This window comes from Coregonus lavaretus (assembly GCF_964263955.1).
Source record: "Coregonus lavaretus genome assembly, contig: HAP1_SCAFFOLD_358, whole genome shotgun sequence".
NCBI classification, from domain to species: Eukaryota; Metazoa; Chordata; class Actinopteri; order Salmoniformes; family Salmonidae; genus Coregonus; species Coregonus lavaretus.
In genome coordinates this window covers 142,129-166,300 of record NW_028166433.1, presented here as the reverse complement: position 1 = coordinate 166,300, position 24,172 = coordinate 142,129, and the positions used below count along the sequence as shown (strand labels likewise).

The window sequence follows — 24,172 nt, the reverse complement described above, 5'->3', positions numbered from 1 at the left end:
AACAGGATGGACAGCAACAGGTTTGCCCTGCGTTGCTAACAGGATGGACAACAACAGGTTTGCCCTGCGTTGCTAACAGGATGGATAACAACAGGTTTGCCCTGCTTTGCTAACAGGATGAACAACAACAGGTTTGCCCTGCATTGCTAACAGGATGGACAACAACAGGTTTGCCCTGCATTGCTAAAAGGATGGACAACAACAGGTTTTCCCTGCGTTGCAAACAGGATGGGCAACAACAGGTTTTCCCTGCGTTGCTAACAGGATGGACACAAACAGGTTTGCCCTGCATTGCTACAGGATGGACAACAACAGGTGTGCCCTGCGTTGCTAACAGGATGGACAACAATAGGTTTGCCCTGCATTACTAACAGGATGGACAACAACAGGTTTGCCCTGCGTTGCAAACAGGATGGACACCAGCAGGTTTGCCCTGCATTGCTAACATGATTGACAACAACAGGTTTGCCCTGTGTTTTTAACAGGATGGACAACAACAGGTTTGCCCTGCATTGGTAACAGGGTGGACACCAACAGGTTTGCCCTGCATTGCTAACAGGATGGACAACAACAGGTTTGCCCTGCGTTGCTAACAGGATGGACAACAACAGGTTTGCCCTGCGTTGCTAACAGGATGGACAACAACAGGTTTGCAATGCGTTACAAACAGGATGGGAAACAACAGGTTTTCCCTGCGTTGTTAACAGGATGGACAAAAACAGGTTTGCCCTGCATTGCTACAGGATGGACAGCAACAGGTTTGCAATGTGTTGCTAACAGGATGGACAACAACAGGTTTGCCCTGTGTTGCTAACAGGATGGACAACAACAGGTTTGCCCCGCGTTGTTAACAGGGTGGACACCAACAGGTTTGCCCTGCATTGCTAACAGGATGGACAACAACAGGTTTGCCCTGCATTGCTAACAGGATGGACAACAACAGGTTTGCAATGCATTGCTAACTGGATAGACAACAACAGGTTTGCAATGAGTTGCTAACAGGATGGACAACAACAGGTTTTCCCTGCGTTGCTAACAGGATGGACAAAAACAGGTTTGCCCTGCATTGCTAACAGGATGGACAACAACAGGTTTGCCCTGCGTTGCTAGCAGGATGGACAACAACAGGTTTGCCCTGCGTTGCAAACAGGATGGACACCAGCAGGTTTGCCCTGCATTGCTAACATGATTGACAACAACAGGTTTGCCCTAAGTTTTTAACAGGATGGACAACAACAGGTTTACAATGCATTGCTAACAGGATGGACACCAGCAGGTTTGCCCTGCATTGCTAACATGATTGACAACAACAGGTTTTCCCTGCGTTTTTAACAGGATGGACAACAACAGGTTTGCCCTGCGTTGCTAACAGGATGGACAACAACAGGTTTGCCCTGCGTTGCTAACAGGATGGACAACAACAGGTTTGCCCTGCATAGCTAACAGGATGGACAACAACAGTTTTGCCCTGCATTGCTAACAGGATGGACAAAAACAAGTTTGCCCTGCATTGCTAACAGGATGGACAACAACAGGTTTTCCCTGCATTGCTAACAGGATGGACAGCAACAGGTTTGCCCTGCGTTGCTAACAGGATGGACAACAACAGGTTTGCCCTGCGTTGCTAACAGGATGGACAACAACAGGTTTGCCCTGCATTGCTAACAGGATGAACAACAACAGGTTTGCCCTGCATTGCTAACAGGATGGACAACAACAGGTTTGCCCTGCATTGCTAAAAGGATGGACAACAACAGGTTTGCAATGCGTTGCTAACAGGATGGACAAAAACAGGTTTTCCCTGCGTTGCTAACAGGATGGACAAAAACAGGTTTGCCCTGCATTGCTACAGGATGAACAACAACAGGTGTGCCCTGCGTTGCTAACAGGATGGACAACAATAGGTTTGCCCTGCATTACTAACAGGATGGACAACAACAGGTTTGCCCTGCGTTGCTAACAGGATGGACAACAACAGGTTTGCCCTGTGTTGTTAACAGGATGGACAACAACAGGTTTGCATTAAGTTGCTAACAGGATGGACAAAATCAGGTTTGCCCTGCATTGCTACAGGATGGACAACAACAGGTTTGCCCTGCATTGCTAACAGGATGGACAACAACAAGTTTGCCCTGCGTTGCTAACAGGATGGACAACAACAGGATTGCCCTGCGTTGCAAACAGGATGGACACCAGCAGGTTTGCCCTGCGTTGCTAACAGGATGGACAACAACAGGTTTGACCTGCATTGGTAACAGGATGGACAACAACAGGTTTGACCTGCATTGCAAACAGGATGGACAACAACAAGTTTGCCCTGCGTTGCTAACAGGATGGAAAACAACAGGTTTGCCATGCTTGCTAACAGGATGGAAAACAACATGTTTGCCCTGCGTTGCTAAAAGGATGGACAACAACAGGTTTGCCCTGCGTTGCTAACAGGATGGACAACAACAGGTTTGCCCTGCATAGCTAACAGGATGGACAACAACAGTTTTGCCCTGCATTGCTAACAGGATGGACAACAACAGGTTTGCCCTGCATAGCTAACAGGATGGACAACAACAGTTTTGCCCTGCATTGCTAACAGGATGGAAAACAACAGGTTTGCCCTGCATTGCTAACAGGATGGACAACAACAGGTTTGTCCTGCGTTGCTAACAGGATGGACAACAACAGGTTTGCCCTGCATTGCTAACAGGATGGACAACAACAGGTTTGCCCTGCGTTGCTAACAGGATGGACAACAACAGGTTTGCCTTAAGTTGCTAACAGGATGGACAACATTAGGTTTGCCCTGCATTGCTAACAGGATGGACAACAACAGGTTTGCCCTGCATTGCTAACATGATTGACAACAACAGGTTTGCCCTGCGTTTTTAACAGGATGGACAACAACAAGTTTGCCCTGCGTTGCTAACAGGATGGAAAACAACAGGTTTGCCCTGCGTTGCTCACAGGATGGACAAAAACAGGTTTGCCCTGCATTGCTACAGGATGGACAACAACAGGTTTGCCCTGCGTTGCTAACAGGATGGACAACAACAGGTTTGCCCTACATAGCTAACAAGATGGACAACAACAGTTTGCCCTGCATTGCTAACAGGATGGACAAAAACAGGTTTGCCCTGCGTTGCTAACAGGATGGACAACAACAGGTTTGCTCTGCGTTGCTAACAGGATGGACAACAACAGGTTTGCCTTAAGTTGCTAACAGGATGGACAACAACAGGTTTGCCCTGCGTTGCTAACAGGATGGACAACAACAGCTTTGCATTGTGTTGCTAACAGGATGGACAACAACAGTTTTGCCCTGCATTGATAACAAGATGGACAACAACAGGTTTGCCCTGCGTTGCTAACAGGATGGACAACAACAGGTTTGCCCTGCGTTGCTAACAGGATGGACAACAACAGGTTTGCCCTGCATTGCTAACAGGATGAACAACAACAGTTTTGCAATGTGTTGCTAACAGGATGGACAACAACAGGTTTGCCCTGCATTGTTAACAGGGTGGACACCAACAGGTTTGCCCTGCATTGCTAACAGGATGGACAACATCAGGTTTGCAATGCGTTGCAACAGGATGGGCAACAACAGGTTTTCCCTGCGTTGCTAACAGGATGGACAAAAACAGGTTTGCCCTGCATTGCTAACAGGGTGGACACCAACAGGTTTGCCCTGCATTGCTAACATGATTGACAACAACAGGTTTGCCCTGCGTTTTTAACAGGATGGACAACAACAAGTTTGCCCTGCGTTGCTAACAGGATGGAAAACAACAGGTTTGCCCTGCGTTGCTCACAGGATGGACAAAAACAGGTTTGCCCTGCATTGCTACAGGATGGACAACAACAGGTTTGCCCTGCGTTGCTAACAGGATGGACAACAACAGGTTTGCCCTACATAGCTAACAAGATGGACAACAACAGTTTGCCCTGCATTGCTAACAGGATGGACAAAAACAGGTTTGCCCTGCGTTGCTAACAGGATGGACAACAACAGGTTTGCTCTGCGTTGCTAACAGGATGGACAACAACAGGTTTGCCTTAAGTTGCTAACAGGATGGACAACAACAGGTTTGCCCTGCATTGCTAACAGGATGGACAACAACAGCTTTGCATTGTGTTGCTAACAGGATGGACAACAACAGTTTTGCCCTGCATTGATAACAAGATGGACAACAACAGGTTTGCCCTAAGTTGCTAACAGGATGGACAACAACAGGTTTGCCCTAAGTTGCTAACAGGATGGACAACAACAGGTTTGCCCTGCGTTGCTAACAGGATGGACAACAACAGGTTTGCCCTGCGTTGCTAACAGGATGGACAACAACAGGTTTGCCCTGCATTGCTAACAGGATGAACAACAACAGTTTTGCAATGTGTTGCTAACAGGATGGACAACAACAGGTTTGCCCTGCATTGTTAACAGGGTGGACACCAACAGGTTTGCCCTGCATTGCTAACAGGATGGACAACATCAGGTTTGCAATGCGTTGCAACAGGATGGGCAACAACAGGTTTTCCCTGCGTTGCTAACAGGATGGACAAAAACAGGTTTGCCCTGCATTGCTAACAGGGTGGACACCAACAGGTTTGCCCTGCATTGCTAACAGGATGGACAACATCAGGTTTGCCCTGCATTGCTAAAAGTATGGACAACAACAGGTTTGCAATGCGTTGCAAACAGGATGGGCAACAACAGGTTTTCCCTGCGTTGCTAACAGGATGGACAAAAACAGGTTTGCCCTGCATTGCTACAGGATGGACAACATCAGGTTTGCCCTGCATTGCTAAAAGGATGGACAACAACAGGTTTGCAATGCGTTGCAACAGGATGGGCAACAACAGGTTTTCCCTGCGTTGCTAACAGGATGGACAAAAACAGGTTTGCCCTGCATTGCTAACAGGGTGGACACCAACAGGTTTGCCCTGCATTGCTAACAGGATGGACAACATCAGGTTTGCCCTGCATTGCTAAAAGTATGGACAACAACAGGTTTGCAATGCGTTGCAAACAGGATGGGCAACAACAGGTTTTCCCTGCGTTGCTAACAGGATGGACAAAAACAGGTTTGCCCTGCATTGCTACAGGATGGACAACATCAGGTTTGCCCTGCATTGCTAAAAGGATGGACAACAACAGGTTTGCAATGCGTTGCAACAGGATGGGCAACAACAGGTTTTCCCTGCGTTGCTAACAGGATGGACAAAAACAGGTTTGCCCTGCATTGCTAACAGGGTGGACACCAACAGGTTTGCCCTGCATTGCTAACAGGATGGACAACATCAGGTTTGCCCTGCATTGCTAAAAGTATGGACAACAACAGGTTTGCAATGCGTTGCAAACAGGATGGGCAACAACAGGTTTTCCCTGCGTTGCTAACAGGATGGACAAAAACAGGTTTGCCCTGCATTGCTACAGGATGGACAACATCAGGTTTGCCCTGCATTGCTAAAAGGATGGACAACAACAGGTTTGCAATGCGTTGCAACAGGATGGGCAACAACAGGTTTTCCCTGCGTTGCTAACAGGATGGACAAAAACAGGTTTGCCCTGCATTGCTACAGGATGGACAAAAACAGGTTTGCCCTGCGTTTTTAACAGGATGGACAACAACAGGTTTGCAATGCATTGCTAACAGGATGGACAACAACAGGTTTGCCCTGCATTTGCTAACAGGATGGACAACAACAGGTTTGCCTTGCATTGCTAACAGGATGGACAACAACAGGTTTGCCCTGCGTTGCAAACAGGATGGAAACCAGCAGGTTTGCCCTGCATTGCTAACATGATTGACAACAACAGGTTTGCCCTGCGTTATTAACAGGATGGACAACAACAGGTTTGCAATGCATTGCTAACAGGATGGACAACAACAGGTTTGCCCTGCATTTGCTAACAGGATGGACAACAACAGGTTTGCCCTGCATTTGCTAACAGGATGGACAACAACAGGTTTGCCCTGCATTGCTAACAGGATGGACAACAACATGTCATTACCAAGCCATATCCTTAAAATCCAGGGTTTTCAATTCTCACAGACATTCATCTATCCAATTTTTTCTTCTCCATGGTGTTTTTTGTATCTCTCCCTCCTGGTGTCTAACATTGTAGTCCTGGTCGTCATCACCACAGAGAGACATTTGCACCAACCAATGCACATCATCTTCTGTAACCATCCTGTAAAGACCTGATTGGCAACACTGTCTTGTTGCCTTGCCTCATGGCTGATATTGTTTCAACTGAGAGGTTTATCACGTACAGCCAATGTGTTACTCTGGCCTTTTTCAGTCACACGTTTGGATCAGCCGCACTTGTCATCTCCCGTCTGGATTACTGCAACTCGCTGTTGGCTGGGCTCCCTGCCTGTGCCATTAAACCCCTACAACTCATCCAGAACGCTGCAGCCCGTCTGGTGTTCAACTTTCCCAAGTTCTCTCACGTCACCCCGCTCCTCCGCACACTCCACTGGCTTCCAGTTGAAGCTCGCATCTGCTACAAGACCATGGTGCTTGCCTACGGACCTGTGAGGGGAACGGCACCTCCTTACCTTCAGGCTCTGATCAGTCCCTACACCCAAACGAGGGCATTGCGTTCTTCCACCTCTGGCCTGCTGGTCCCACTACTTCTGCGGAAGCACAGTTCCCGCTCAGCCCAGTCAAAACTGTTCACTGCTCTAGCACCCCAATGGTGGAACAAGCTCCCTCACGACGCCAGGACAGCGGAGTCACTGACCACCTTCCGGAGACACTTGAAACCCTACCTCTTTAAGGAATACCTGGGATAGTATAAAAGTAATCCTTCTACCCCCCCCCCCCCCCCCCCCCCCCAAATAAATAAATAAATAAATTAAATTAAATTTACAAAAAAAATATCAAAAAAAAAAAATATATATATATATATATATATATATATATAAAACAAATGAAAATTACAAACATACTCTAAAAATTAACAAATTTGAAAATTATATATATAAAAAAAAAATTGTAAAGTGGTTGTCCCACTGGCTATCATAAGGTGAATGCACCAATTTGTAAGTCGCTCTGGATAAGAGCGTCTGCTAAATGACGTAAATGTAAATGTAAATCTAATGTTGAAGGGGTTGATGGATGCTTTGGGCCAGACTTGAGAACTAGTGTGAAAGTATAGACGGCCTATTTATATAATGGCAACGCCAGCCGCTGTTCTTTGTCCTTTGTTTATCAGAATAGAGTTGTATTTTAAAATGTTAGAAAAACTATTTCCCATTGCCTGAGACATTAGCTTGTCATTTATTGGGTTAGGCCAATAGTTTACCCTTGTGCAATGTGACTTATCAAAGACACTTATCACATGCTCAACTGGTATTGGTACTTTATTAGATTTGCAGTGAAATCAGTGTGGCATTCATCTTAAACTGTGTGCAGTGAACCACTTTCATATAGGCTATCAGTAAGACTTGGCCTATCTCTCTATTTGCCTGTAGCAACTCATTGTAATCAAGCTATTTGTGGTTTTGTACATGAAATATTTCCCTATCATAGATCAGCACTGTACCATTGCTCATCAAAATAGTTCAATTCCAAATAAAAGCAATTTTGTTTACTTCTATCATTCATTTGGTAGGCCTGTTGAGAACCATGTCTTAGTTTGGAGATCCTCTTTGCTGCTGTCTAAACCAAGGGGTGATGTACAGCTATTGTCTATAACTACCATCCCACAGACTCAGGGCACAGTTGTCAGTTCAACGTCTAGTTTTGATTTACATTTGGTTGAGTTGTCAACTAACATGAATTCAACGTGAAATCAACAAAACGTTTCACCATGTCATTGGATTTAGGTTAAAAGTTGGGTGAAAAAAATATGAAATGCCCTTACGTTGATTACTTTTTTCATATCCAATCAGTTTTCCACGTTGATTTAACATCATCACATAGAATTTTGGGGTTGAAATGATGTGGAAATATCATTGATTCAACTAGTTTTGCCCAGTGAGATGTCACATTAGGTTGTAGCCTACCAACTACCTATGCATATAAATATGTCAGTGTATGGTTAGCACCATTTTAACCAACTATGTCCACTGTTGACATGGAAACAAGGAGATCATTGCCCACCAAGAGGTTAAAGGAAAACTCCACCCAAAAACAATATTTTGGTATTTGTTTCATTAGTCCATTGTTGACATAGTCCCAACAGGTTTTGTAACTTTCAAAATACAGAAATCATCCCCTATGATGTAAAATGCAGCGTCATAGGATGCAAAATGCATCATATGGGGTGATTTCTGTATTTTGAAAGTTAAATATCTTGAAAACTTGAGTGCTGACAAACAAAACATTTTGGGATTATGTCAACAATGGACTAATGAAACAAATACTAAAGGATCGTTTTTGGGTGGACCTTTAATGCATGGACTGCTATGACTGTTTATTCAACACCATAAGCAAATCATCAAACACATTATGTTTTCTTGCATCATATTAAGATGAAAATGTATATTTAAAGAATAGAGATATGAAAAGGGAGAATTGTTCGTCAATGATTATTAACATTGAAAATAAAGTTGTAGATCAAAACAAAGTTATTGTTAACTATTATTAAATCATTTTGCCTATTGAACAGTGACTACATTTGCTCAACATCCAAAATACTACACATTTTCGGGCAACCTGGAGTCAGGGTTAGACATAACATAGTACTCCAATTAGTATGTTAGGTTACGTATGGTATGTATTAATTTGTGGATGTCCATCATCCATTTAGTATGATATGTTACAAATTACAGTTCGTATGATATGTTACGAATATGCAAAGCGTATGATATGTTACGTTTTCCAATTAGTTTTGGCTAACGTTACCTAGGTGGCTAACGCTAACATTAGCTTGGTGGCTAACGTTAGCTAGGCTAGGGGTTAAGGTTAGTGGTTAAGAAAAGCGATTAAGGCCTACTCTAGGCCTACTCTACATGTCTCAAATCAGAGTAGCATCTACCTTCCTCTCAGGTTAGTGTACAGTGCATTCGGAAAGTATTCACACCCCTTCACTTTTTCCACATTTTGCTACTTTACAGCCTTATTCTAAAATGGATGAAATTGTTTTCCCCCCCTAATCAATCTACACACAATACCCCATAATGACAAAGCAAAAACAGGTTTTTAGACATTTGTCGTAAATGTATTAAAAATGAAAAAATGAAATATCACATTTACATAAGTATTTAGACCCTTTACTCATTACTTTGTTGAAGCACCTTTGGCAGCGATTACAGCCTTGAGTCTTCTTGGGTATGACGCTACAATCTTGGCACACCTGTATTTGAGGAGTTTCTCCCATTCTTCTCTGCAGATCCTCTTAAGCTCTGTCAGGTTGGATGGGGAGCATCTCTGCACAGCTATTTTCAGGTCTCTCCAGAGATGTTCGATCAGGTTCAAGTCCGGGCTCTGGCTGGGCCACTCAAGGACATTCAGAGACTTGTCCCGAAGCCACTCCTTCGTTGTCTTGGCTGAGGGCTTAGGGTCGTTGTCCTGTTGGAAGGTGAACCTTCGCCACAGTCTAAAGTCCTTAGCCCTCTGGAGCAGGTTTTCATCAAGGATCTCTTTGTACTTTGCTCCGTTCATCTTTCCCTCAATCCTGACTAGTCTCCCAGTCCCTGCCGCTGAAAAACATCCCCAACAGCAGGACGCAGCCACCACCATGCTTCACCGTAGGGATGCTATTGGCCAGGTGATGAGCGATGCCTGGTTTCCTCCAGACGTGACGCTTGGCATTCAGGCCAAAGTGTCAATCATGGTTTCATCAGAACAGAGAATCTTGTTTCTCATGATTTGAGAGTCCTTTAGGTGCCTTTTGGCAAACTCCAAGCGGGATGTCATGTCACTTTTACTGAGGAGTGGCTTCCATCTGGCCACTCTACCACAAAGGCCTGATTGGTGGAGTGCTGCAGAGATGGTTGTCCTTCTGGAAGGTTCTCCCATCTCCACAGAGGAACTCTGGAGCTCTGTCAGAGTGACCATCGGGTTCTTGGTCACCTCCCTGACCAAGGCCCTTCTCCCCTGATTGCTCAGTTTGACCGGGCGGCCAGCTCTAGGAAGAGTCTTGGTGGTTCCAAACTTCTTCCATTTAAGAATGATGGAGGCCACTGTGTTCTTGGGGACCTTCAATGCTGCAGACATTTTTTGGTAAATCCCCCAGATCTGTGCCTTGACACAATCCTGTCTCGGAGCTCTACGGACAATTCCTTCGACCTCATGGCTTGGTTTTTGCTCTGACATTCACTGTGAACTGTGGGACCTTATATAGACAGGTGTTTTCCTTTCCAAATCATGTCCAATCAATTGAATTTACCACAGGTGGACCAATCAAGTTGTAGAAACATCTCAAGGATGATCAATGGAAACAGGATGGACCTGAGCTAAATTTCGAGTCTCATAGCAAAGGGTCTGAATACTTGTGTAAATAAGTTAATTTTAATATTTAATTTTTGCAAGAATTTCTGAAAACCTGTTTTTGCTTTGTCATTATGGGGTATTGTGTGTAGATTGATGAGGAAAAAAATAATTTAATCCATTTTAGAATAGGGTTGTAACGTAACAAAATGTGGAAAAAGTTAAGTGGTCTGAATACTCTCCGAATGCACTGTATTTGTGCATTGTGCAATAGATGCAATATACTGGATGTGGTAACACATTTGTCAAATTATTGAAACAAGGTGTAAGCCTAAGGTAATATTTTAAGACCATGTACAACACAGACGGTGATCGAGAGACCCACTGAGTTTTTGTCACCTGGGGTGACACTAAGTTAGGCCTACTTATATTTAATTAATTAATTATCACCAGGGTCTTGCCAATATATTACTTTATTGATATTTTAATGTAATGTAATAGTATCTTATGTTGTTCTTGTCTATAACTGTTCTGTACTCAGTCATGTGGTTGTATATTTTATGTGGACCCCCGGAAGAGTAGCTCCTGCATGTCCAATAGCTAATGGGGATCCTACTAAACTATAGTGAGCTCCAAAAGTATTGGGACAGTGACCTTTTTTGTTGTTTTGGCTCTGTACTCCAACACTTTGTATTCTAAATGATACAATGACTATGAGGTTAAAGTGCAGACTGTCATTTAAGGGTATTGTCATTCATATCAGGTGAACCGTTTAGAAATTACAGCACTTTTTGTGTATAGTCCCCCTATTTTAGGCGACCAAAAGTATTGGGACAGATTCACTTATATGTGTATTAAAGTAGTCAAAAGTTGGGTATTTGGTCCCATATTCCTAGCACGCAATGATTACATCAAGCTTGTGACTCTACACACTTGTTGGATGCATTGCTGTTTGTTTTGGTTGTGTTTCAGATTATTTTGTGCCCATTAGAAATGAATGGTAAATAATGTATGGTGTCATTTTGGAGTCACTTTTATTGTAAATAAGAATATAATATGTTTCTAAACACTTCTACATTAATGTGGATGCCACCATGATTATGCCAAAACATCAGCTAATCGGATGAGGCCAATGCTGGTTTCGACCTGATTGAATCCAGGCCTAAACTAAACCATTAGTAATTAATTAATAAGTAATGGTTTGATTGTGACTGCGTTTTGGCTAGTCAATAGCATATGGAAATTGTGGCATTCATCTTTAATGATTGTAAAAAAAGAGTTTTGCACAATAAGATTATTTAACAGATTTATTTGTTGGGGAGAGGTTTCCCTTTGGTGTATAGATTAGTAAATCAGATTAGGATAAATTAGGTTTACCTAAGTAGCTGCTGCTTTTGCAACAGCTACTGGGGATCCTAATAAAATACGAAATACCTTCTAGTGTATAGATTAGGAAATCAGATTAGGATAAATTACGTTTCCCTCTAGTGGATAGATTAGTAAATCAGATTAGGATAAATGGGAGTGACAATCCCTTATATGGATCATATTAGTATGGTATAGTGGGCTAAATGGAGTTAAAGGGGAAAATTAACAGCCATACAGAAAGACTCAGGTGAAGGTGAAATTACAGAGGAGGAACTTCTGGATGTGATTAAAGACTTTAAGTACGGGAAAACTCCAGGGTTGGATGGCATACCAGTCGAGGTATACCAAACCTTTTTTTGATATACTCAGATGACCGTTATTAGCATGTTTTAACCACTCCTATGTAAATGGTAGATTATCAGACACTCAATAAGAAGGTCTGATTTCATTATTACTGAAACAGGATACAATTGGAAAATATAAAGATCCAGTCCATTGAAAAAATTGGAGGACCCTTACATTTCAGTGTTGTGATGCAAAAATTCTAGCAAAATGTATAGCTCATAGAAATAAAAAGGTATTGTCGGACATTATTCATTCTAATCAGACAGGTTTTTTTACATGGAAAATACATTGGAGACAATATAAGGCAAGTACTGGAAACAATAGAACACTATGAAAAATCTGGGAAGCCAGGCCTGCTATTCATAGCAGACTTCGAAAAGGCATTTGATAAAGTACGACTGGGGTTTATATATGAATGCCTGGAGCATTTCAATTTTGGAAAATCTCTTATAAAATGGGTTAAAATCATGTATATTAACCCTAGGTGTAAAATAGTAAATATGGCTATTTCTCAGAAAGTTGGTTGCAATTTCAATTTAATCCTCCAGAAACGACAGAACAAATAATGCAACAAATATTGTGGTTAAACTCAAATATACTAATTGATAAAACATATTTTTTTTTTGACAATATCATCGGTAGGACTGGTGGAGTTATGTCGCAGATGCAGCTAACAAAAACATATGGAAATGTCTGCTCTACCCAATATTACAACCAACTATTTGCAGCAAAAATGGAAGAGGAAAGTGGAAGGGGGAAAAAGTAAGGAACTTGTCTGTCGGTCTTGCATTAAAGAACATAATTGGTTAAAGAAAACTGTGATAAATAAAAAAGTATACCAGTTTCATTTGAGGACCAAAGGATTGACAGCCGTCCCATATAGATTGCAAAATAGTTGGGAAGAGATTTTTGACGTACAGATCCCATGGCATAGTGTTTATGAACTGATACGCAAAACGACGCCGGATTCAAAACTTATAATTTTTCAATTTTGCTACCAATAGAATGTTATTTATATGGGGGATACAATCTTCCCAGCTCTGCAGATTTTGCTGCGAAGAGACAGAATCATTAGATCATTTGTTTTGGTGCTGTCCATTTGTAGCTTGTTTTTGGACACAGGTCCAGGAATGGCTAAAGGATTGTAATATTTATCTGGAGCTAACCCTGCAGATAGCATTACTGGGTGATCTGAAAAGTCATAGTCAATCGATCAATAATATAATAATACTTTTAGCAAAAATGTTTATTTTCAATTTACAATCTGTAGAAACAATGAGAATAGAAAGGGTTCAGAACTTTTGTAAAACATCACAGTACAGTTGAAAAATATATGGCAAATAGAAATCCAATATGGATGGTGTTAAGTGATAGATGGGTGGTGTTGAATGGAGTTGAAGGATGGGACTAATAACAACTAACAACAACTAATAACAACAAGATAACTAATAATGTAAGCATACTGTGTCCATAATAAGTATATAGGTTATAGGTTGAGTGTTACGACTTCTGCCGAGGCTGCCTCCCCTCCTTGTTCGGGCAGGTTTCGGCGTTCGTCGTCACCGGCTTACTAGCTACTGCCGATCCCATTCTCATCACTCCACTTGTCATGTCACACCTCTGTTCCCCTTGTCTTTGTGAGTGATTGTTTCATTGTGAGAGCGAGTAGCTCGGTTGAGCTACTCTTCCATTTGTTATTGCCAAGGTGGAATATTTCCCTTGTGATAGTTTCGTTTTGACGCTTGGTGCGTTTTATTTATGTAAACGGAATAAACTCTGGACTTCGGTGTTTTACCTCCTGCGCCTGACTCCTTCATTCACACCTCACCACATTGAGCGCTTTTGTGAAAGAGCACAGTTAGAAAGATATGGCATATAGAAGCAAACCGGATGGACATCGTGAAAATGATCGGAGAGGTTGAGGGTAGAGGAAGTTCAGGAGTAAAAACAAACAAAATAGAATTATTGTAAAATTGACTGTGCCCATAAAATGTATATAGTATGTATAAACTGGAAGTAGAGGCCTAAGCATTGTTGTTCACTAGTTTACTCCAATTAGGGAAGGGGTGGTGGGGTTGGAAAGTAATAAAGGGAAATATATTTTCAAAAAGGATATGTATATGTATGTGTGTATATGTATGTATGTATGTATGACATGGAAACAAAATTGATTCAACCAGTTTTTGCCCAGTGGGTTGTTTCTAGGAAATCATGCAAAATTAATCATTTGACCAAATATTTAGGAAGAGGTCATCATTTCATGGAGTCTGTGAAGGAAGAAACCACATGGAAAAAATGGTAAGCAAGTTAGGTCCAAAAAAATGATTTTCACCAAGTCAAATTAATTTATTGCGTTAGAGGTTTCACAATGCTTGTATCTAAACCAAAGTAGTTAATTTTAAGATAGTTATATACATCAGATGGGATCTCTATAAGCTTCAATATGAAGTCCTAAACCTAGCATGAAGTGCATCCTTGTAGCTGTGTGGGTTAATATAGTCAAAATGTTTGCCTTGGGGTAAGTTGAGCCAATGGTTGAGCCAATGGCAAAATGAGCAAATTAAAGTGTTTTCTTCACAGGCATAATGCAAGGCATTATCGTTGGGATATGAGGTAACAACAGGGCCTGGTTTATGTTAACTGTAAAAAAAGAAGTACAAAGTGTTTGTTAGTGTTAAAATATGCTTAAAATGTAAAAACACTTTGTAGAAATGTTCTATCCTGGAGCATAGGTTAATAGTTAACCACAGTAGTTGTCATATTATTATCAACAGACTTCAGGTGTGGAATTTTAACAATGCATTTAGTAGGTAGATTAAATCCATCGCTCGACTCAGATAACCACACTGTGGTTGGAGTTTACAAACGGCACTCTTGACCCGTGAACTAGAAAGACAGGGCAGAAATATGTCTAACCAGGCTACACAATACTTCAACCTCAAGGAGGGACATACAGTGGGGAGAACAAGTATTTGATACACTGCCGATTTTGCAGGTTTTCCTACTTACAAAGCATGTAGAGGTCTGTAATTTTTATCATAGGTACACTTCAACTGTGAGAGACGGAATCTAAAACAAAAAATCCAGAAAATCACATTGTATGATTTTTAAGTAATTAATTTGCATTTTATTGCATGACATACAGTGGGGAAAAAAGTATTTAGTCAGCCACTAATTGTGCAAGTTCTCCCACTTAAAAAGATGAGAGAGGCCTGTAATTTTCATCATAGGTACACGTCAACTCACCCTACTAGAATCTGAAGTCAAATGTCTACTGTTTGCTGATGATCTGGTGCTTCTGTCACCAACCAAGGAGGGCCTAAAGCAGCAACTAGATCTTCTGCACAGATTCTGTCAGACCTGGGCCCTGACAGTAAATCTCAGTATGACAAGAATAATGGTGTTCCAAAAAAGGTCCAGTTGCCAGGACCACAAATACAAATTCCATCTAGACACTGTTGCCCTAGAGCACACAAAAAACTATACATACCCATGCCTCTGCCACAGGTAACTTCCACAAAGCTGTGAACGATCTGAGAGACAAGGCAAGAAGGGCCTTCTATGCCATCAAAAGGAACATAACATTTGACATACCAATTAGGATCTGGCTAAAAATACTTGAATCAGTTATAGAACCCATTGGCCTTTATGGTTGTGAGGTCTGGGGTCCACTCACCAACCAAGAATTCACAAAAATTTTCTTTCCACAGGGCCGTGGGGTGAGACAGGGATGCAGTTTAAGCCCCACCCTCTTCAACATATATATCAACGAATTGGCGAGGGCATTAGAACAGTCTGCAGCACCCGGCTTAACCCTACTAGAATCTGAAGTCTGTCTCTCTCTGTCTGTCTGTCTGTCTGTCTGTCTGCCTGTCTGTCTGTCTGTCTGTCTGTCTGTCTGTCAGTTCAGAAACCAACCTGTTCAATATACTTTTGCGAATGGGAGGCTGAGAGTACTGATACAGTCACTATAAGTAAACATTCCTATTTTGATCACTGATCTAAGAAATCCTTTACACTTTCCTTCTCTCTTTTTTCTTTCTACTGTACCTCTCCTCCCTACACACTTTCTCTATATTCAAACATTACTCTAGTAGATATCTACCTACAAGGAAAGGCTTCCCCAGGAAAGTATGTTGGTCTCATGACAACTATAACCTTTGACCACACAGAACAGCTCAATATGATTGGTTGGGTAGATCCAGTCAACAAAGCTGTGTGATTCACACTAACGCGCCCGTCTGAGGAGAGGAGTCAGTAGGGTGAGTCTGGAAAGGTGACTCTGCCTTGCCCAATCTATCCCCATCGTTGTTTTGTCAATGTGACGTGAGATTGTTTCTGTTTTTACTGAGACGTCAAGAAGATCTGTGTGCCTTATTGTGCCTCTAATCTATTGTTAGATATGAGAATCTTTCCCAGTGACACAACAACTATTGTGGTTGGATGATCAAGACAGAAACAGAAAGTTATTCCTGTGGAGTTCTGTATAAGACATGCAGTTTCAGTGAGCTTGTGTTGTTACTCTGTCAGCCTTCCTTCCCCTATCTTTTGGGTGTTGTGTAAATGTGTTTGACCCCCAGCCCCTCTCCATCTGGTCTGGTTAGAGGGAGGGAGTTTGATGGTGCGAGGCGAAAAATCTGCTCATACGACGAGGCCTCGCTGAGTCCCTTTCTCTGCATTATGTCATAAATGAGCCCTGGAATTCTCTCTGCTACTGCTGCATGGAGAAACAAAGAGCGAACTTTAAACTCTACTGATCAGCTGCCTGGAGATAAGGAAGGCAGCGGGGAGCGGGTTTAGAGAGGCCGTCATCCACCACACAACAAGCAGGACAACAGGCTACACGTCAGCTGAACACACAGTTCTGTACCACACTGGAGGACCTACAGAAGAACTGGCAGTGTGTCCTCTGAGGTGTGACTATAACCCCTATACAGGAGAATACATGGTATACACCACTGGGGAACACATCGAAGATCTTGAGAGGAGGGATTTAAAGAAAAGGAGTCCTAAAGGAGTGATCAGTGATTGCCATGTGGCTGAATTCCCTGGCACAGGTAAGTGGCTTTTCTGGTTCTCCAGAGCACAGAAGAGCAGAGCAGAGAGAGTCAGGCATGCAGGTGAGGCCAGGCGGGGCTCTGGAATGTCTTTCAGCAGGCCGAGAGCAGACAGTACAGCAGTGGTATTCAAAGTCGGGATCTGCAGTGGGGTCGGCAAAATAAAAATTAAGAGAACAGATTATTGTATGGGACAATATACAAATGTTTTTGAGAAAGATAAATAGAAAAATTAAAATGTATTGAGTATTGGTTTCTTTTCATTTTGATAAGAGAGGAAAATGTAATGAATTGAAGGTTATTTGTTGATGTAAAAATCAAAATGTACCGATTTTAAGGTTGTGTCATTATATTTGGGGTGGGGTGGGATCATGAGAAAATAAATGGTGTCCCCAGAAATTCTGTCGGAAGAAATGGGGTCTCCGCTGCAAAAGTTTGAATACTACTGCAGTGCAGGGTGGTACACGGAGGGATGGAGGGAAAGAGAGGGCGAGTCATACACAGAATCATTACAGCTTAGGGAGAGAGAGGGGGCTCCATGGCTGTATGAGTAACTAACAACACTCCTGCCCCCCAGGCAGGGGGAGGAGGAAGAGGGAGGAGTAGAGAGAGAGGGGGGAGGAGAGAGAGAGAGGAGGAGGGAGGAGAGAGAGACTAGGGAGAGCTACTTTGGCCTCAGTGTGCCGTGCAGTCGCTAACCTATGTGAGACTGAGCCCTGAAGTGTGTGTTGTGTTGTTGATGTTGTTGTTGTTGTTGTTGTTGTTGTTGTTGTTGTGTTGCCTCGCCAGGACTTGAGATTGACAGGGATGGATTTTCTCCTGGATTCTGGCAAACATTTGATGGATTCTACTCTCTCCTCTGCCCTGAAGCCAAACCCTACAGGAACTACCCCACCATCCCGGATCTGAGAACAGGAGGGTGACACACACCCCACACGGAGCCTGGAGCCAATTGCCATGGCGATGATGGCCCTGTTCAGGGGCAAGTGGGGTCAAAAGTTGCAGGAGCCCCCTGAGAAGCGGCCCGCAGCACCAGTGCACTCCAGCAACCACGAGGAGGATGATGATGAGGATGACAGGGTCATCGGCCCCATCCGCAGGAACTCCCGCTTCTACAGTTCCATGAGGAAGAAGAGGCTGGCCTCGTCAGAACAACCTGAACGTAAGAATAGAATACCCCCCTCTTCCCTTCCGCTCTGAATTTCACCAAGCATCTGTGTCTTTTGTCTGCTACAGTGGACAGTCATTAAGTTTGAGAATACAATAACACATTTCAGTTTGAAAATACCTGGGATTCAGGTAGCATGGAATGCTGATAATCTATGTCTACAGCAGTTTTAGGAAAGTTCGGAAGTTTGTCTACATCTAACTTCATGTAAGGCCCTAATTCTGGAGTATAAAGCTGAGCTGCTTGGGTAACTGGATCTCTTTAGCAGTGGTGGAAAAACTACCCAATTGTCTCACTTGAGTAAAAGTAAAGACACCTTAATAGAAAATGACTCAAGTAAAAGTGAAAGCCAACCCGCAAAATACTTATTGAGTAAAAGTCTGAAAGTACTTAAGTATCAAAAGTAAATGTAATTGCTAAAATATACTTAAGTCTCAAAGGTAATAGTATAAATCATATCAAATTCCTTATATTAAAGGGATACTTCGGGATGTTGGCAATGAAGCCCTGTATCTACTTCCCCAGAGTCAGATGAACTAAAGGATACCATTTTTATGTCTCTGCATCCATTTACATTACATTTATGTCATTTAGCAGACGCTCTTATCCAGAGCGACTTACAAATTGGTGCATTCACCCTATGATAGCCAGTGGGACAACCACTTTACAATTTTTGTATATATATTTTTTTATATTGTTTTATTATTATTATTATTATTATTATTATTATTATTATTTTATATATTTTGTGGGGGGGGGGGGGCGGGGGATTACTTTTATACTATCCCAGGTATTCCTTAAAGAGGTAGGGTTTCAAGTGTCTCCGGAAGGTGGTCAGTGACTCCGCTGTCCTGGCGTCATGAGGGAGCTTGTTCCACCATTGGGGTGCCAGAGTAGCGAACAGTTTTGACTGGGCTGAGCGGGAACTGTGCTTCCGCAGAGGTAAGGGGGTCCAGCAGGCCAGAGGTGGAAGAACGCAATGTCCTCGTTTGGGTGTAGGGACTGATCAGAGCCTGAAGGTAAGGAGGTGCCATTCCCCTCACAGCTCCATAGGCAAGCATCATGGTCTTGTAGCAGATGCGAGCTTCAACTGGAAGCCAGTGGAGTGTTCGGAGGAGCGGGGTGACGTGAGAGAACTTGGGAAGGTTGAACACCAGACAGGCTGCAGCGTTCTGGATGAGTTGTAGGGGTTTAATGGCACAGGCAGGGAGCCCAGCCAACAGCGAGTTGCAGTAATCCAGACGGGAGATGACAAGTGCCTGGATTAGGACCTGTGCCGCTTCCTGTGTAAGGTAGTGTCGTACTATACGAATGTTGTAGAGCATGAACCTACAGGATCGGGTCACCGCTTTGATGTTAGCAGAGAACGACAGGGTGTTGTCCAGGGTCACGCCAAGGTTCTTTGCACTCTGGGAGGAGGACACAATGGAGTTGTCAACCGTGATGGCGAGATCATGGAGCGGGCAGTCCTTCCCTGGGAGGAACAGCAGCTCCGTCTTGCCGAGGTTCAGCTTCAGGTGGTGATCCGACATCCACACTGATATGTCTGCCAGACATGCAGAGATGCGATTCGCCACCTGGTTATCAGAAGGGGGAAAGTATGAGGTAGTTTCGTGAGCCAATGCTAACTAGTGTTAGAGCAATGACTGGAAGTCTATGGTATCTACTACAGTAGCATGCTAGCAGTTACCATAGACTTTCAGTCACTGTGCTATAGATACCATAGACTGCCAGTCATTGCACTAATGCTAGTTAGCAATTGTGCTAATGCTAGTTAGCAACTTCCTTCAAACTGCACGCAGAGACAAAAATGGTTTCCACAAGTTCATCTGACTCTGGGGAAGTAGATAAAGGGCTTTAGTGCCAAAATCCTGAAGTATCCCTTTAAGCAAACCAGAAAGCATGCTTTTCTTGTTTTTTTTAATTTACAGATAACCAGGGGCACAAACACTCAGACATAATTTACAAATGAAGCATTTGTGTTTAATGAGTCCGCCAGATCAGAGGCAGTAGGGACGACCAGGGATGTTCTCTTGATTAGTGTGTGAATTAGAAAATGTTCCTGTCCTGCTAAAGCAATCGAAATGTAAGGAGTACTTTTGGGTGTCAGGGAAAATGTATGAAGTAAAAAGTACCTTATTTTCTTCAGGAATGTAGTGAAGTAAAAGTAAAAGTAGTCAAAAATATAAATAGTAAAGTACAGATACCCCACAAAACGACTTAAGAGTAGTACTTCAAAGTATTTTACACAACTGCTCTTTATATCCCATTGATGGACACAAGAACCCCTGACCCCTTTCCTAAAATCAGCCAGCCAGTCTGTCTGGGGTATCATTGTTGTTATTCTGTGGTTTTCCATAGACCGCAGAACAGGAGCGGTTGTATTGTTCTACAGAGAACACAGGCTTGAGAGCCAATGAAAGCTAATGAAACCAGAGGAACCGGTTCCATTGTTTTAAAATATGTGTTGTTTTAACAAATGTGAGTGAGTGATGCCTGTTCTTCTAGCCACCTTTAACCTCCAGCCTACAAGCTTCATATAGCCTGAGGCTGGAGATTCCCGTAATGGAATTTCATTTTTTTCACCAAACTTTTAACCTAAATCCAATGACAGGGTAAATTTTTTTGTCGATTTCACAATGAATTCACATTAGTTGACAACTCAACCAAGTGAAAATCAAAACTAGATGTTGAACTGATGTCTGTGCTCAGTGGGTTGTTAACCTTTACTACACACCATAATACATTGCTACTGTCAACAAAGTAGTCAGATACATGAATGTGTAGGCCAATGGACGAAGAACACGTGTGACTACACTTATGCATTCTACGGTAGTATGGTATGCTGTTTTTACTTCAACCATTCCCCCTTTTTGTTTATTACCCAAAATAAAGGTGGCACCTGTACATGGTGCAGGTTTCCAGGAATAGACACAGACAGTTCATTTCTCCAGGACTGTTTCCTGGTCCCTGGTAGACATTGCCCAGCCTGTGAGATAGGCTTTTAGGGTGTGAGGGACATTTCTTTATGTATGACCAGATAGGTCCGAGAGTCAGGCGCCCTATTTAAACAAGAGTACGTTGTAAAATGTATGGGACCATTATAAAATAGGATGAAAAGAGATGATGTTCTTAGATTACCTACGCATCAAAGACTGTAACCATTGATATTTCCTTCTTGAAGGATTAGAGTCCTTTGAGACAAAGTCAAACCATTATTCAACCTGTAGTCAAAGCTGATTACGACTTATAGTTTGGAAAATTATCTTATCTTATCTCTGTCCAATTGTTTTTTTCATAGGAGTTGTATAACAATTGTTGTTGAACTTTTTCAACCCCCACACACTCTCAAAACAATCTTGAATCTACAGGAAAGATGTACAGTAATGGGTGGATGATTTTAGAAAGATAGGTTGATGTTTGTGTAAACGACCTAGTAAGGATTTTGTTAAGGATGATCTTACAGTACTGGACTGGCAGTTCCATAGCTACTGAGGTGTAAGGGACTGGATTGGCTGTACCATAGCTACTGAGGTGTAAGGGACTGGATTGGCTGTTCCATAGCTACTGAGGTGTAAGGGACTGGATTGGCTGTACCATAGCTACTGAGGTGTAAGGGACTGGATTGGCTGTTCCATAGCTACTGAGGTGTAAGGGACTGGATTGGCTGTTCCATAGCTACTGAGATGTAAGGGACTGGATTGGCTATTCCATACTTACTGAGGTGTAAGGGACTGGATTGGCTGTACCATAGCTACTGAGGCATAAGGGATTGGATTGGCTGTTCCATAGCTACTGAGGTGTAAGGGACTGGAATGGCTGTACTATAGCTACTGAGATGTAAGGGACTGGATTGGCTATTCCATACCTACTGAGGTGTAACGGACTGGATTGGATGTTCCATAGCTACTGATGTGTAAGGGAATGGATTGGCTGTTCCATAGCTACTGAGGTGTAAGGGACTGGATTGGCTGTAACATAGCTACTGAGGTGAAAGGGACTGGATTGGCTGTACCATAGCTACTGAGATGTAAGGGACTGGATTGGCTATTCCATACCTACTGAGGTGTAAGGGACTGGATTGGCTGTACGATAGCTACTGAGGTGTAAGGGATTGGCTGTTCCATAGCTACTGAGGTGTAAGTGACTGGATTGGCTGTACCATAGCCACTGAGGTGTGAGGGACTGGAATGGCTGTACTATAGCTACTGAGATGTAAGGGACTGGATTCGCTATTCCATACCTACTGAGGTGTAAGGGAATGGATTGGCTGTACCATAGCTACTGAGGTATAAGGGATTGGATTGGCTGTTCCATAGCTACTGAGGTGTAAGGGACTGGATTTGCTGTTCCATAGCTACTGATGTGTAAGGGACTGGATTGGCTGTTCCATAGCTACAGAGGTGTAAGGGACTGGATTGGCTGTTCCATAGCTACTGAGGTGAAAGGGACTGGATTGGCTGTACCATAGCTACTGAGATGTAAGGGACTGGATTGGCTATTCCATACCTACTGAGGTGTAAGGGACTGGATTGGCTGTACGATAGCTACTGAGGTGTAAGGGATTGGCTGTTCCATAGCTACTGAGGTGTAAGTGACTGGATTGGATGTTTCATAGCTACTGAGATGTAAGGGACTGGATTGGCTATTCCATACCTACTGAGGTGTAAGATACTGGATTGGATGTTCCATAGCTACTGATGTGTAAGGGAATGGATTGGCTGTTCCATAGCTACTGAGGTGAAAGGGACTGGATTGGCTGTACCATAGCTACTGAGGTGTAAGGGACTGGATTGGCTGTTACATAGCTACTGAGATGTAAGGGACTGGCTTGGCTATTCCATACCTACTGAGGTGTAAGGGACTGGATTGGCTGTTCCATAGCTACTGAGGTGTAAGGGACTGGATTGGCTGTACCATAGCTACTGAGATGTAAGGGACTGGAATGGCTGTACTATAGCTACTGAGATGTAAGGGACTGGATTGGCTATTCCATACCTACTGAGGTGTAAGGGACTGGATTGGCTGTACTATAGCTACTGAGGTGTTAGGGACTGGATTGGCTGTACCATAGCTACTGAGGTGTAAGGGTCTGGATTGGCTGTTCCATAGCTACTGAGGTGTAAGGGATTGGCTGTACCATAGCTACTGAGGTGTAAGGGACTGGATTGGCAGTAACATAGCTACTGTGGTGCAAGGGACTGGATTGGCTGTACCATATCTACTGAGGTTTAAGGGAAAGGATTGGCTGTACCATAGCTACTGAGGTGCAAGGGACTGGGTTGGATGTTCCATAGCTACTGAGGTGTAAGGGACTGGATTGGCTGTACCATAGCTACTGAGGTGTAAGGGACTGGATTGGCTGTACCATAGCTAATGAGGTGTAAGGGACTGGATTGGCTGTTCCATAGCTACTGAGGTGTAAGGGACTGGATTGGCTGTTCCATAGCTACTGAGATGTAAGGGACTGGGTTGGCTTTTCCATACCTACTGAGGTGTAAGGGACTGGATTGGCTGTTCCATAGCTACTGAGATGTAAGGGACTGGATTGGCTGTTCCATAGCTACTGAGGTGTAAGGTACTGGATTGGCTGTTCAATAGCTACTGAGATGTAAGGGACTGGATTGGATGTTCCATAGCTACTGAGGTGTAAGGGACTGGATTGGCTGTACTATAGCTACTGAGGTGTTAGGGACTGGATTGGCTGTACCATAGCTACTGAGGTGTAAGGGTCTGGATTGGCTGTTCCATAGCTACTGAGGTGTAAGGGATTGGCTGTACCATAGCTACTGAGGTGTAAGGGACTGGATTGGCAGTAACATAGCTACTGTGGTGCAAGGGACTGGATTGGCTGTAC

At 43.1% G+C, this 24,172-nt stretch overlaps 1 protein-coding gene and 1 pseudogene across 2 annotated transcripts in view; both read left to right on the top strand.

Annotated features, from left to right (window-relative positions):
• LOC311114722 (olfactory receptor 1M1-like) overlaps positions 1-18,070 on the top strand; it is a gene marked incomplete at both ends in the record, with an annotated part of 62,181 nt that extends 44,111 nt beyond the window's left edge. Inside the window, 2 exons of the mRNA XM_084189962.1 lie at positions 17,028-17,147; positions 18,018-18,070. Coding sequence (XP_084046088.1) covers positions 17,028-17,147; positions 18,018-18,070 — 173 coding nt within the window. The remainder of the gene's footprint in view (positions 1-17,027; positions 17,148-18,017) is intronic.
• The window catches only part of LOC311114714 (ephexin-1-like), a 44,048-nt pseudogene continuing 36,274 nt past the window's right edge, over positions 16,399-24,172 (top strand). Inside the window, exons 1-2 of the transcript in view lie at positions 16,399-17,147; positions 18,018-18,309. The product of the transcript in view is annotated as an ephexin-1-like (transcript). The remainder of the gene's footprint in view (positions 17,148-18,017; positions 18,310-24,172) is intronic.